Genomic DNA, 15,295 nt, shown 5'->3' with positions numbered 1-15,295 from the left:
TGTTTGGCTTTTGTGATGTCTCCGTTTCCTAAAATTAATGAAAGTCAGCATATGTATGATCTTAGCAATGCACTGCCTTTTTTACTTCAATAAAATGTATTTGATAGGATCCATACTGTAGATATTCATGTAAAATTGGACAGAGGGAGATCTTAGAACACAAATTATGAAACTTCTAGGGAACATAATTTATATTTTTATACCATGTTAGTCTTCTCTCTTTTAATCTTGTTTCTTGAAGATCCTAAGCTTGTATGGGCAAATGTTGTCTGTTTATCCCTCTGTATCTATCCTTTCTTCAGTGTTTTAATAATTTCTAAGCCTGTAGGCCAGACACAATAAAGTGTGACTGAAGAGTAGATGTCTCAAAGGTGATCTTTTCAGCAAGTTGGAGACACTCTTGCTGCCTTCCCAGTTGAGAGCATGGCCACAAGGCTTATCTTTTATTTAATATCTTCATTACAGTTTTGATGATCTAAGGAAATAGGCAAGGTGAAAATTGTGGTTAGAGGCGGAATCTCTTATTAGATCAATTAGACTAGAGGAATTTGAGGGTATGTAATCTTCTTGCATACAGAGCTTCTATTGCTCTCTCTTTTCTGTCATAAAAGCATCCACAGGAAGGGGAAGGCAGGGAGAGACACTGGAAACCAGGCTGCTTTTTTTGTTTTGCTTTTAGCAGAACTACCTTTCTCTGGTGGTTTTTTTTTAGCCCTCTCTCCCCCCCTGAAAGAAAAGAAAAAAATGTAATTGGGTGAAAAGGTAGACAGGTGTTTGCAGTAGAGGTGGAGAGGAGTCACTTTTCTTATTCTGCTCTCTTGAGCCCACAAGACTTTTGCAGTGGAAATATGCTGCCTGTTATAACAGAAGCCATAACTATTTCTGCTGACACTTTGTAATTGTCTCTTGTTTTACTTTTACATTGGTGTGAACCTGGGCAAGTGAAACCCATGTTTTAAGAGAAATTATGGACTACATTTGTTGCTCTGTAAGCATTTAAGCATGTGCTTAATCTTATTCATGCAGGTAAAATTTATTATGAACAGAATTCTCTGTGCAATAAAGTTCTTACTTATATGTGGGTTTCTATGGTTTTACATACTCGTTTCCTTTTCTTCTGCTGTACCTTGTCCTTTTCCCTCCCTCTGTAATCTTTCTATATGAATCAAAATAGATCTGAATGGTAACTTATATTGGAACTTTACTTTTGCCTTTCTTGCAATTTACAGCTGTTTTCTTCCGAAGTTCTAATACAGAATCTATACAGTATGCTCTGCAGTCAAGTACATATATTGCATGAATTTTTATTGTAACTTGCCCAGAGGATGGAAATACACTTAAAATGTAATTTTTTTCTCTCCTTAACCCGCCCTGCCCCAAGGTCATCAATCATCATGTGTAGATTAACCAGATTTTATTCTCCAAGGCACCAAATGAACTATTGCCTTTTCTTAGTTAGTAATGTTTTACCCCTTTATACCTGAGGAAATAAAGGTCTCATTTGGGGGGGGGGGGGGGGGGAGAAAACTAAACCACATCCTGCTGACTAGTCAGAATTCAGACAGAACAACTAAAATGGGGAAATCCTTCTAGATATCTTATTTCCTACTTAGAATGAGGTTGTCTTATCAAAATAAATTGTGTGAAGAGACATGTTGTAGAAGTGTTTGACTGTCAGAAATGTGTGGCGTTGACAATTTTTTTTATTTCTTTCTGCAGATATTGCTGTTGTAGAGATGAGTGATGCCTTCCGTCAGCCTTCCCTGTTCTACCACCTGGGAGTCAGGGAGAGCTTCAGCATGGCTAACAACATTATCCTCTACTGTGATACAAACGCAGAGTCTCTGCAGTCACTGAAGGTAGCTTTGAATGGAAAAATGGGGTGTGTTGGGGGGAAGGCACAGTTGGCCCAGCTCTTGAAATGGATTCTCTCTTTCTGTAGGAAATACAGATGCCACTTATGATTCACAAAAGAAGAGCAAAAATATTCTGAGGCCTGGAAAACATGGCCACAGTGAAATGCTGGAAAAACTCACTTTAGTTTTCCTAAGAGAAAGACTTAGGTGACTTTATCACAGACTTAAATAAATGGCTCTTCATGGAAAAATAGAAGGTTAAAATACATGGTTTTCTCATTCAAGGGCATTACTAGTGTTTGGTGTAAATTGTTACAGTAATAACGATCAGGTGAGAATGGTAGTGTGTAGGGGACAGCAAAATAATCCTGAAGCTTTATAGCTCCTGTGTAAAGTAGCAGTTTTCTGGCCAAACCTGACAGGGCCCCAGATGGCCTCTGGTGTGTCCTGCTGAGTTACAGCTGTTTGCATCAGGTACCTGCAGGATTGCTGTGCTGGAGGTTACCAGCGGCATAGCAGGGTTAGTAAAAACAGAACTTGTGCCTGGTCCTCAGGGCCACAGTTCAGAGTATGGTAGGTTGGTTTAAGGCAAGATGGTGGTTTAAGATAATCTATGGGGCTGTGAACTGTGTCAGCCAAGGAGTTGATCCTCGCTTCCTCCTGCTAACTCTGCTAAAGGTTTAGTAACTTGCATGGGGATGGGGGAGGGCGGACAACTTGGATGGCAGTGTTTTCAAATACTTTCCCTCCCTCAGATTCATTGGCTCTGATCAGGAGGTGTTTTTGTGCTGTTGCACTTCCATTCTAGGGGTTGCTGAAAAGAAGCATTTTAGTAATTTAGAGTCGGACTGCAGTCTGGGTGCTGCTGCCCTTCGTGAAGGGTTTGCTTCCACTACTTCTGGCTAGCGCAGGATATTTGGTTTTGATTCTGTCCCATTGTTTGCAGCTTGGCCCTCTATTGGGACACACATACCTTGACAAACTCACTTTCTTCCCTCCAGATTTTCTCAGCCAACTGGGCTGGTTGCAATCCAATTATTTCCTTTCTTTTTGCAACACAAAGAGTATACAGATAAAAGCCCTAAAAATGAAACTGCTAATGACAAAAGACCTCTCTGTGGATTGAATTCAATTATGCAAGTAGAGTGATCTACAGTATAAGTAGAGCAGAATTTCATTATACTGGGTAAGGAGCCAAATTCCCAACTCCCATTGAAAATCACTTGGAGCAAGGCACCAGGCTTCCTTGGGCACTTGGGAGGATTTTTTACTAGTTTGGGAGTTGGACTTTACAAATCGGTCATGTGCAGGGTTCCCACTGATGTCAGTGGAAGCCCACTTCTGCAAAGGGAGACTTGGATGTCCCAGTTGCCACAGGTACAGTACCTGCTGAAAGATTCTCTTTGCTTTTCTTTAGCTTTGAGCTGGGCCCATGTTTCTGCTTTTGATTGTTTGCAGAAAAGTCATCAGAGAGCAAGACTTTTTCCATGTTATTTAGTGACTGCCTGAAAAAAGTTGTGGATGTGTCTGGGCATGTTTTGAGGCCATTTTTGTTCCTGTATTTGTTACAGCCAGCAGATAGAGTAGAAGCAATGCAGGAGCGTGTGTGCAGTTTTAATGTTGCATAGCAGGTGGTGAATTCAAAAACTGAAAATGATCATGGAAGTACAGGAAACACAAAACTGCAGCACATGATTTTAACTGGGGTACCAAGCAATGTAGGTAAGCTTTTGCTGATGGAATATTCCTCTATAAGGACATTCAGGTCAGGTTGGATGGGGCTTTGAGCAACCTGTTGTAGTGAAAGATGTCCCTGCTCATGCTGGGGCATTTGACTACGTGACCTTTAAAGGTCCCTTCCACCCCAAACCTACATGTATAGGTTTGTATATTTATGTATATAAACATTTATGGCCCACACTTCAAAAGCTAGCAACAGTTCTATGTGAAACATGTCCCCTCACCCGGGGGAAGAGCAGTTCTATGGAAGCCTGACTTATGGCAATAAGGAAAATACGGGGCACCTTGGTTTGGTGCTGTGTTTGCTTTTCATGCTGTCATGTAGGTTAAACCACTCTGGTCCTAACTGTTTGATAAATCTGTCAGGGTTATTGGTTGCTGGGATCAGAACTTGCTGACAAATCTTCCTGAAAGCAAGGTCACTGTCCACAAGTGGTTCACACTTGGGCTGTACCACCCAGATTAGTGTGCAAGAATCCATGGATGCTCTGGCTTCTTGTTCTATGAAACTTGAAATTTAAAATGTGATGGTACATTCTTTGCATCAGACTTACTAGACTAATGTGAATTTCCACCCGTTTTGGAGTATTGTAGAACCTCATAGAAATACTGCTTTTGCTAGTCTTCAGTTTCTTCTGCTGGCAGCAAAATGTTACTTACTGTATTTAACTTCTCAAATATGAGTAGATGTGTATTAATAGTCAACTTTTGGATATCATCCCTCTTGGAAAATTTATACAGGGAGGGGAATGTACGTGTGTGCACGTACGTATAAGTATATACAGATGGACGCACTACATGTGCTCGTGCGTATATATAGGAGGTGCGATCTGCTTGGTTCCATAGTTGTTTTGTCTCTCCTGGGACAATACTTGATTTATATTGATTTGACAGGCATATGACAGGAAAAGGCTGATGTTTTCTATGCGTGAAAATGTTAATATTAGCAAGTCATACTAATCAGATATATCTTTCCTAGTAGTTACTCAGTGATATAAAATTTTTTTCTTTCTTTGTTCCAGGAAATTATTTGCCAGAAGAATAATGTAAGTATGGCTTCCGGGTGCCAGTTGAATTCTAAGCATGCCAAACTTCTGTTACATTTTGTTTATTCAAGTGGAAAACATAAGATAACTTAACACTCTCCTACTGTATTTTATAGAGTTAGATGTAGAATTCTGGAGATCCTAGCAGCAAATATGTGTATATCTCTTTGTTGCTAGGTTCTAGACTCCTTTCTTACCTTGCCTCCATCTATCAGTGGTATTTTCCTTGCTTGACTTGTCTGTCATATTTTTTACACACAGTTTATATGTGTCATTTTGGTTTTTTGGGTTTTTTCTGTTGCCTTTTTCTGTACAGTGTTCTTTAGTGTTTTTAAAAAATACTCTATTGAAAAGGAGAGTTATTTGGAAACTGATGCTCATTTTAGAAACATGTGGCTACAGCTATGAAAATATCTATTTATGAAGAGAGAGAGTGTGTGTGTTTATTTCTGGAAGTTGTGTCTTGGAGCCTGTTAGTCCTAGTGCAGTGCAGGTCCTGGTAGTCTGTGACTGCAAGTCATTAAATTGTAGGTTTCTGCACCTTGGCATCCCTCTGGTTTCTGAGGTTGGCCTTGCCAATCCCCCTTCCCTTTTTCACTCACAGTTTCAAGGGAGGCAGACCTGTGATTGTGAGAGCACAGCTTTCTCAATGTGGTTTGTGCCAGAGCAGTAGGGCCAGTCATGTCAGAATATATTTTCTGGCACGTTGAATTGTTCTTGGCTTCATTTCAGGACTTGCTGGTAGCCGTATATGCTAAGGTATAATTTTATCACAGTTAGTCAGTGGTGTGCAGGTATCTTGAGGTGCTATGTGTGTGCTGTAGAATTCTATATATTTGAATAAACTTCTCTAAGGGGTATATGAAGTATTTAATTTTAGAAATTGGTCACGTTTTATTTCCCACAGTATTAAAAATGCCATAAAACCTGCAGTATTCCTTGTTTTACTTATTTAACAGTGAAATTTGTGGATTAAGTACTGACTTCTGCCTGTAACAAACACAATTCTTTGAAAAGGATGCAGTTATCTACTATAGCTGATAGTTTCTAAAGGCGGCTTAAAAAGCCGTGCAAGTTTTGGCCCTAACACTACATTTTAAGTTACATAGTAGGGTTTTTTATTTAAAGATAAAATAAACAAAACAAAAAAAAAAACCCCAACCACCAAACAAAGAGGGTTCCATATAGAGTTTCTGTAAAACTCTTAACCAAAAAGTGCTTTTTGGAGACCCACAGAATGCTGTGAATGACATGTTAGATGAAAAATCTCTTACCTTTCTGTAATGAAAGTGGGGTAAATGATCAGTTAGGCCTTTACACAAAACGAAAGAGAACAGTAGGCCTTTCTTTGAATACATTCATTTACATTCTGTATTTTTGTTCTGGTGGCCCAGGATCCAGGGAAAATGATGTGTGACTAATGTAATATCCCTGGGAGGACAGGGGAGGAGCTCTGTTAGCAGGAAACCAGCAGATGACTTGCACAGTAGAATAAAGGGGAGATCTTGTCGTCTTGTCCTATTTTTAAATGACAGTCCCTCAGGCTCAAGGAGAGGTGTGATAACTTGGCCTTCATCTGTTTGAGAGGGGATTGTTCTATCATTTAAATTTGGATAGGTGGCTGTGAAACTGTCGTTTATCACTTTTAGAAATGTTTCAGTGTATGCCACACAAAGAATGTGTTCTTTGAGAGTCTCGGATGTTTTCAAGCACACCCACATAACATCTTTTTTGGGAGGAAGTATTTTCCCAGGGATTAGAACGGGGAAGTCAGTAAAACTGGCATAGCAGCTCTGCAGCTGATTTTTTTTTTCTATTTCCCTTGTTTTTTGGCATATTGTCAGCCAAATTACCTGGAAGTAGACTTTCCACATTGGTGCACGCCTAACTATTGAATATAATTCCCGCTTCATGAAAATAATGTTTATTCATAATTGTAAGACTCTCGGATAAACGGGTATGACAAAGGTGTGGTTCTTGAAAGGTTGTGACTGTGATGCCCACTCTTACCAAAAATAGTCATATGAATGATTGTGTGAGGTTGCAAATATGAAAAAATGAAATTCACATATGAATAAGCCTGGAGTTTAGTCCTGCTGTTCTAGAACATGTTTTTTAATAGCATGCAAACATCAGCCATAACAGGACAATGGTATCCCTGGCACCAGGGGATTAAAAAGGCTGCAAAACAAGTGCGTGTGTGTGGGTGTATCTACCTATCTATATATCTCTGTCTAACTGAAATGCCTCGTGTTTGCTTTTCCTGAACCTTGTATCCCTAAAACTAGTGGGAGGAAAAAAAAAAAAAATCCATTACTGACTGTTTTGTTCTTTGTTCTGACTGGATTTTTGTGCTTCCTAATAATAGTCAATACATGTTGCATAGCTAGGATAAGCTGCCTGGAGCCTGTCAAGGCAGAGCAGTGAAAGATAACATGGGCTTGTTTCCTGTTATATGTGGTTTTACAGCTATTTAGTTGGACCTTTTCCAAATGTTGCAGTAATACCAAAACCATATATTTTTACAGGGAGCAATACTTTGACAGGAGGCAGTTACTTTGATATTTGAAAGCTTAAGTTTAGTTTTTGCTGTTATCTGATTTTTGAGGTCAACCAAGCAGCACAGGCATTCTAGAAATTACTTGTGAAGAGTTTCAGTCGCAAGGAGATGTTGGTGTAAAGGTTACAGTACATGGCTGTACAAGCTGGGAGCCTCTGTACTGCTAGAAGACTGCAGATCTCATAGGACGTCTTTTGCTGTTGGTCACTTTCACTGTGGAAATGGAATATTTTTAATACTCCTTACCCAGCTGACAAATTATTTGGGGGCAGTTTGATTTTTGGTATCTGAGTACGTAAAAGTGCAACGTAATAACCTTTAAATATTTTGTTGATAATGACAACAGTGGTATTTATTATTATTTATGATACATCACTACGTCTTCATTTTTTTGGAATTTGTTGACTAATATATTTGGCGCATACTTTCCTTGGAGAAAGTTAGAACTTTTCTTCCTATGTGAATATGATGGCCATATAGAGTGTATGCTGATTTCTTAATGAGCATTTAGGATGTGACATGGTTGCAATAGAATGTTATTGCTGGTAATATAAAGGAAGAATATAATCCCAGAGAAAATGGGAAGTACTTAAAAGAGTAGACCCAGTCTCTGTGCTTCAGTTAATTTGAGGTGCGAGGCTTGCTTATGTTCCTTTTCAAATTAATAGCGAAGCTGTCATTCCATTCATGTGGGTGGGATTTGTAGTGAACCCAAACTGAGTCTGTATTCACTAAAACATCAGCACATGTTGATTTACTGTGTTTGGGGGATGGAGGGAATAGATTTAATAACTTGGTTTAGGATTTTGCCATCAGCTACGTGTAACACCGTGTGCAGTCAGAGAATTGTCTTCAAGAAAAATCTCATCAGAAGAATTGAAATAAGAACAGATATTTCTCAAAAGAACTAGTAGGAGAGATGCAAAAAAGCTGTTCTTAAAGGAGAATCAACAGGAAGAACAGTTCCTACTGTATTAAAGGCTATTTCTATTACCTCAGCTGATTTTATTATTTATTTTTTAAAAAAAATTTATTGGATGCTGACCTGAAACTTAGGCAAGTAGATGGGATTCTGCTAGATTCTCCCATCTGTGAGTAAAGCATTATGGTTTTGTTTTGGGGGATTTTTGTTTTCTTTGACACTTGTCTTTGAAGGCAGCTTTCTTCTGCTTGTGGATATTTGACTGTTCAGTGATTCCAACAGAGCAGTGTTAATAAAGAGCCTCAGGGAATTGAGAGGACTGCACGCCATTGATTCCCTGGGATTTTGCAGATTTTCTGTCTCTTTTTCGAAGTAGAATTAAAGATCTGAGAATTAATTGGGCAGAACTCAAATGCTCATTTTTGTAGCACCGTGTCTTCTTTAACTGTACAAACTTCAGAGAAAAATCTTCTGTCCTATGTCAGATGGATTTGTGGGGGAGAAAACAGTGGTTACCTTATTGCATGATGTTCTTTCTGATAAGACATGGTCTCCAAATTGAATTTCCAAAAGGCTGCCCCTTTCATGAGCAACAGTTCTGTATTAGAGAGGGATATTGGAAGAAGGGCTGTTTCGTATTCTTACTGTGATCATTAAAGTATAACTGTATGCTCTGCATTTTTATTATCTCTTAAATAGAAATAGTTGCTATATTAATTTCTTTTCAGAACCTGAGAAAGGATATCAAACAAGAAGGAAGTGGTTAATGTTCTAGTGACCAGTAGGTCTAGCTAGGAGCAGCATAGTCTTAAATTCCATTAACAGTAGAACTATTAAGAAAATCTTATGGGTGTATATAACCTGATATTACACACACTCTGGAGTTGTTTAATTTTGCAGAGTTGTTTAATTTTTATGTTAGAAAATATAAACAAATTAAAACATTTGCAAAAATGAATTACCGATTTTGTCACTTTGTGGTAAGCATTTATGAACGTGTAGCTGGCTCCAGCCAGTACTTCTGTCTTCTGATTAGTCTGACCAATTAGGTAAAATGAGCTATGACACAGATAGTCTTTCAGAAGGTGGCCTGATGTTGCCAGGTACTGAGTGTGCTGGCCCAAAGCCTTCAAAGATATGTATGTTCATATCTCCTAGATATAACCTGCTCAGCTGATCTGAGAGCTCAGGCCAAGTTTACTTATCTAAAGTCCTGAGTTCTTGTGCATCAGGCTGAGCCATAGTAACTATCTGTGTGCACACTCACGGCCTGTCCCAGCCCCTGATGGTTTCAGTAAAGCCTTTCAGTTTACAGCTCAGGTGACCTGCAATCACTTCGTAACTTTCATTAGTGTAATTTGAGCTTTTGAACCTTAAATAATGAGGGACCTATAAAGAAGGAGGGTTGGAAAATGAAGCTTCTAGCCCCTGTTTTTGATTGGAGGAGGTCTGTTTCCACCCACTTTTGAAGCTCCTTTATGCTACTCATGGTTTTTAAAGGATGTTGACATAACTGAGAATATTGCAATTGGGTTTAAGGTGTTACTCCTTCAGATACTGCCCATTTTTCTTGAATGGCTTGATCCTCTTACTTTCAGTGTACATGGTATGGCGAGTCAGAGGAATGGATCTAAGGAAACACAATTTATCTTGGTTGCTCAGCAAACTTAGATCTAGAGTGAAGTTAATTAGAGTTCGGAGAGAATATCAGAGTTGGGATGGAGTGTTACAGGGCAGGTTTTAGTAGGATAAGTGGAATATGTTTAAACTTCCAAGTCAGGTAATGGGCACTAAGTGAAAATGCAAAGCAGTGTGTGAGCAGATAGGAAGTGTGTGCCAGAAAGACCGCCTGATCCTTTCTGACTTAACTTGGTGTGGCTTATGTTTTGACAAAGAAAAGTGAGAAAGGAAGTAAAAGTGGCTGAGACAGAGGTTGCATAGCCTGGGAATGAAGAAAGAAGCAAGTCACACACTCTGCTTCAGGGGAGAAGGTTTAGAGCTGTCTGACACTGGAGCAGCTCCTCAGCTGCTGCCTCTGCAGCCTGGTCCTCTCAGGCTCCCATCCCAGTCCTGCCCCAAATGCAGTCAGGGTTGGGCACTTTGTAGTTACAATTTGTGTCGGTGACAAAACATGTTTCCCCTTAGTGGGAGACCACAGACTGTATTATACAAGAGCAGTCCTGCCATCGTTGTTATCTTATCTTTCTTCCACTACCACCTTTAGTAAACAAAATAACTTGATTTTATTTGGTGTTTGTTTTTTTTTTTTTTTGCCACAGCTATTGCATGCCTGCCTTTGTCAGGTTCAGCTGTTAAGTATCTAATGTACTCTACAGCTGGGAAAGTGAAATTTACGTCAATTTCTTGTATTTTTTACCTTTACTGCATGTGGGTGTCTTCTGTTTTTTAACAGCCTATTTCCTAAGGAAATGAAACTTAAGAGCTTGTACTTTTTTTTCATCCTCCACCCTCTTTCTGTATCTGCCTGTTTTGTCTGTCTGATGAATTTCAGACAGATTTGAGGGGTTTCCGAGCTACAGAGCTCCCCACAAAACATAACCGTCTAGGTTGAGTTAACAACCAAATTAATGCCCTGGCTGAGGGAAGGACCACTGTGTTCCCATACTACTTGCCACCAAAGATCAAGGTGAGCTCCTGCCTTAAGACAGTTCCCTGGGGGCCCTCTGAACAACTGTGAATTGATTTTATTTTCTTCTGTTTTCTTCTCACATAGTGGTTTCTTCTGCCTTTTACTGTTAAGTTCTTCCTTATCCACTGCTTCCAAAGACTACTGCGTGTCATATACAGCAGGCTCTATAATACAGCTAGCTTTCTTTTTCCCCCTTTTTCCCTTTTACATGCAGGAAAAATGCATGTAAACTAATTTGTGCTGTCTTTTTCCACTGAACTAGATACTTACTACAGAAGGTGCACTTGGGATCAGTTTATAAGAGCTCTTGCTCAGTAATGGGCTCAAGCACTTGCCCTCTGAAGGAAGAGTCATTTTCCTGCCTGTAGGATTATTTATGAAGACGCCAGTACTGTCTCTGTAGGTGGCCTGACCAGTATGCCAGGATAAACTTTGGGTTCTGAGAATTTCAAAAGCTGGAAACATGCTTTTTCAGAGTTGATTTTTTTTTTTTTAAGACCTGGGCTTTGGAAACAGTGTGCCAGAGGTCTGAGAAGGCCTTCCTGCAAGCAGTCTTGAATTTATTTTTAATGCACTGAATAAACATTAGGAAGTGAAATGCTTGCTCCAGGATATCTGTAGCTACTTCACCCTTTCTCTTGGCCCTGACTTCCCGAACTTTTTCTCCATTATTTAAAAAAGGAGAGTTGCAGAATAGTCGTCTGATGCTTAACAGTGGCTCCTGTGCCAGTCACTGCCCACCCTTGTCCTGTAATTGCTGAAACCAGTTCCAGCAAATTCATTAATTCCTCCCCGCTTTTGACTGCGGGGCTTATTAGGTTTTAGCAGGGTCAAAGGTTTATCCATTCACTCCTGAAAGTGTGCGGTGGCCTTATGTGCTAGCATATTCTTGAGCAGAAGTTTCCATTCAGTTCTCCATTGTAAAGATGAGCAGTTTGAGTTCTAGCAGCACACTCCTTAATTGCTTATTAAAAATACTGCCATACACTTCCCCCATTCTCAAGTTTCCTTTGGAACTGCTAGACTTGTGCACTGAAAAATGTGTCCTAGCTATTTGGCTGTAATAGTTTGCAGTTGTTGGGGGAGGCAGACTAAATTCATCCTTGTGCAAGTCTGTGTATGCAGTAATCTCCAACCAAGTTCTGGGTTAGTTGAGCTCAATGGACCTTGTGTAAATGCCTGCATAAATTAATTTTAAATTTCAGAGTTTGTCAAGATCCCTCAGAAGTGGGGATGGGATTGCCTTTATAGTGAGGTTTTATAGTTTCATACATAATAGGTGTGATTAAAAAAAAAAAAGTAATTGCTGTACTTTTCATAGCCAGTCTGATCTGTACACAAACATATGCTTACTGACATATTTGTGCACCTACATTTATACAGACTAGAGTACCTCAATCCTTCTGTGTTTTTAAAATCTAATAATGCATGTTAAAATGCATGTTTTAAGAACACGGCTGGTATTGTGCATTTGAAAACTAGCCTGTCGCTGCGCTCCCAATGGACGGAGCTTAGCTTGTCAGGGGAGTTTCTGAAGTGATGTCCTCATTGCTGTATTGACTTCTGGGAGAGCAGAAGCAGCTGTCCAGAGGGTAATTATCCTTGGAGGTAATTTAGAGGTACCAAAATGATGGGCCTGAGGAATTGCTTCCTTAGGGCTTTTCATCCTGCGCTGCTGGCCACTTCAGTAGTGGAGTCTGAGCTTTGAGAGCCAAATGGGAGGACAACTCCTGATTTTAATGGTGTGCTGCCTCATAGTTGAGGCCCTTCAGAACCATAATATTGAGCAAGCTTTCTATATGTGTAAATCTGTACTCGTACACACACCACAGGCACCACACATCTTGCCACCCTCTTTCCTGGAAGATAAACTTTAATTTTTTTTTTTTTAAGCAAAGTATCTGTCATACTTTGGTATATAGAAATCAATACAGTTTGCCAATGCTAAGACATTCCATGAGTGATTATTCTGAAATATGCATGGTTTTAAGTCCCACAGGCCAGGAGGGTTTGTTACTTAGAAGGGAATTTCATTTGTCTTTGTTATGCTGAAATATTTGAGTCATTTTGCAGTTCATGTGAGGATTAGCTTTCTCTACGGTTTTCCTGTTGTGAGGCAACTAGCTTGTCGAACTATACTGATTTACAGAGAGCGCTGTCTTCTGAACATCAGTCACTGTGAAAAGAGTCTGTCAGCTTCACCTGAGTCCGTCGTCTGCTTCAGGATGACTAGGGTGTGGAGAATTCTGAGGAGAATTGTTTCATTATTGAGCCAATGTTCTGGCTATTTTAAGGTCAATATGATGCTTCTAAAAAGACTCGTCTTACGGGACAAAGTTCAGAAATCTGAAAGAGTATTTTTAAGGTGGAATCATATTTGAGATGAAATGTAAGAAATGAGAACTCGTGTAATCCTAGATTTCATAGGTAAAACCTTGGTCTTGCTGAAGTAAACAGCAGATCTCCCTTTGACTTTAACAAGTGAAATTCTGCAGGCAGTATATGTAGTTGTTTTATGCTTAGGCTTGTCAAACGGTAACTGCCCTAAATATTGCCTAATAACTGCTGTAAATTGTTTCCCTACAGATGTGCACTGGTAACTATATATTTGTTCCTTATATGATAACTCCACATAACAAGGTGTACTGCTGTGATAGCAGTTTTATGAAGGGACTAACAGAACTGATGCAGCCCAGTTTTGAGTCGCTGCTTGGGCCTATATGCTTACCTCTGGTGGATCGGTTTATTCAGCTCTTGAAGGTGGCACAGGCCAGTTCAAGGTGAGTTGTCTTTTGTACCCCTCTGTAAAACTGATGTATTCCTGTGGGCAACGTAAATGTGAGACTCTTGCTTCAGGGTGACGTGATGTTTTGCCTTCTGTTGAGACAAATGGATAATTAATAATTTAGCTTGACCAAATCTGTCCGCTGACACTGTTCTATCAATAAACATTTCACATATACATTGTGGGAGAGCTGCAGGGCCAGAAAAACAAATGCAGGGGATCTGTCCCAAATTGCTGACGTGAAGTTGTTCCTCTCCAGCCAGTATTTCCGGGAATCCATCCTGAATGACATCAGGAAGGCTCGTACCCTCTACACGGGCAAAGAGCTTGCCGCAGAGCTGGCAAGGATTCGGCAGCGAGTGGATAATGTTGAAGTCTTGTCTGCTGACATTGTAATAAACTTGCTGCTGTCCTACAGAGACATCCAGGTATGAATCCTCTGCTCTAAGATCACCTAAAACAGAGTAAATCGAAGTACATTCTCGGTGAAATTTTTATTGCATTTTGCACAGGTTTGCGAATTAACTATATGAATAATGCACACTAGTAAAATCTTTTACAGTATCTTCACTGATGCTTTTTACTTTGTTTTTAGTTACACTGTTTGTAGTCTACATAGCAGAAAAGTGTTGTTATTTTATAACAGCACCTAAAAAGTACACAAAATATAATAACTCTTCTCTATCTCAACATTACTTTGTGATGAACAGCCCCTAGTGTGTCCTACTTAAAGGCTATGGTAGCGTTCTGCTATTGATCTGTATATGTATTCCTTGTCACCATGCTTGTAATGTTTCTCATGGAAACACCACACGTTATATGCATTTCAGCTTCTAGAATGGCGCTAATATTGCTTACATTGTTATACGTAATTTCAGCTGTTGCTTCTTAAACATTTTGAAGTGGTTTGTTTTTGGTTTTGTTTGTGGTTTTTTTCTTTTAAGTATGTCAGGGAGTAAGCTACTTTAAAAACTGATATTGAAAGATTCTTTTATTTTGGTTTTGTGGCTCATGCCTACTTCAGAGTTTTGGGATGCTTTAATTCAGATGCAGTTAGCATTGTAATGTCTGTATGTTATGAACTCTGGTGTGTGCTCAGCCCCTGAAGCTAACTTTAATCATAAAACAAATGTACTAAAATCTCCACAGGTCCACACTGAGAGCGTACAGGAGACCAAATTGTGTTTCCCTGCCAAATACTGCACATATTCACATGTCTGATGTGTGCCAGGCTGGCTATTTACAGTTTGAGACTGAAGAAACTGAAATCCGTAAAACTTACAATGAATTGAAAATACTTCTTAGTATGAAATAAGAGGTGCTTAGTTCAAAGAGGAGTTTATATAGGTATATGTCAGTACAGCCACCTAAAACTTATTCCCTCCTTTTGGAAGGATTATGATTCCATTGTGAAACTGGTGAAAACTTTAGAAAAACTGCCTACTTTTGACTTGGCTTCCCACCACCATGTGAGGCTGCATTATGCATTTGCGCTGAACAGGTAAGAATCTACCCTTCCTTCTGCTGTTGAACAGTAAATCAGAACTACAAACTTCACGCGGGCTTGGTAACCCCAGGGGAAGTTCCCTACTGGAGTCTTTGCATGCAGGTCTCGGGCTTTCACCAAAGCAAATTCGGGGACTCTGAGCTTCATGATCAATCTAAGCTTTCTGCTTCTCTCGTACTGTCAAATGCAGTTCCTTTTCCTTTAGTGTGAGTGTTTGATTTGTGTTTCC

General features: G+C 39.6%; 1 protein-coding gene across 2 annotated transcripts in view; it reads left to right on the top strand.

Annotated features, from left to right (window-relative positions):
* Window positions 1–15,295, top strand: part of MAP3K5 (mitogen-activated protein kinase kinase kinase 5) — a 109,140-nt gene that overhangs the window by 34,080 nt on the left and 59,765 nt on the right. For both annotated transcript variants that reach the window (XM_075087700.1, XM_075087699.1), the window contains exons 2-6: window positions 1,720–1,859; window positions 4,619–4,642; window positions 13,361–13,554; window positions 13,819–13,987; window positions 14,954–15,060. In XM_075087700.1, coding sequence (XP_074943801.1) covers window positions 1,720–1,859; window positions 4,619–4,642; window positions 13,361–13,554; window positions 13,819–13,987; window positions 14,954–15,060 — 634 coding nt within the window. The remainder of the gene's footprint in view (window positions 1–1,719; window positions 1,860–4,618; window positions 4,643–13,360; window positions 13,555–13,818; window positions 13,988–14,953; window positions 15,061–15,295) is intronic.

Source organism: Phalacrocorax aristotelis, chromosome 3 (genome assembly GCF_949628215.1).
Source record: "Phalacrocorax aristotelis chromosome 3, bGulAri2.1, whole genome shotgun sequence".
NCBI classification, from domain to species: Eukaryota; Metazoa; Chordata; class Aves; order Suliformes; family Phalacrocoracidae; genus Phalacrocorax; species Phalacrocorax aristotelis.
Note: the sequence above shows the minus strand (reverse complement) of the source record. Positions and strands in the feature narration are given on the sequence as shown.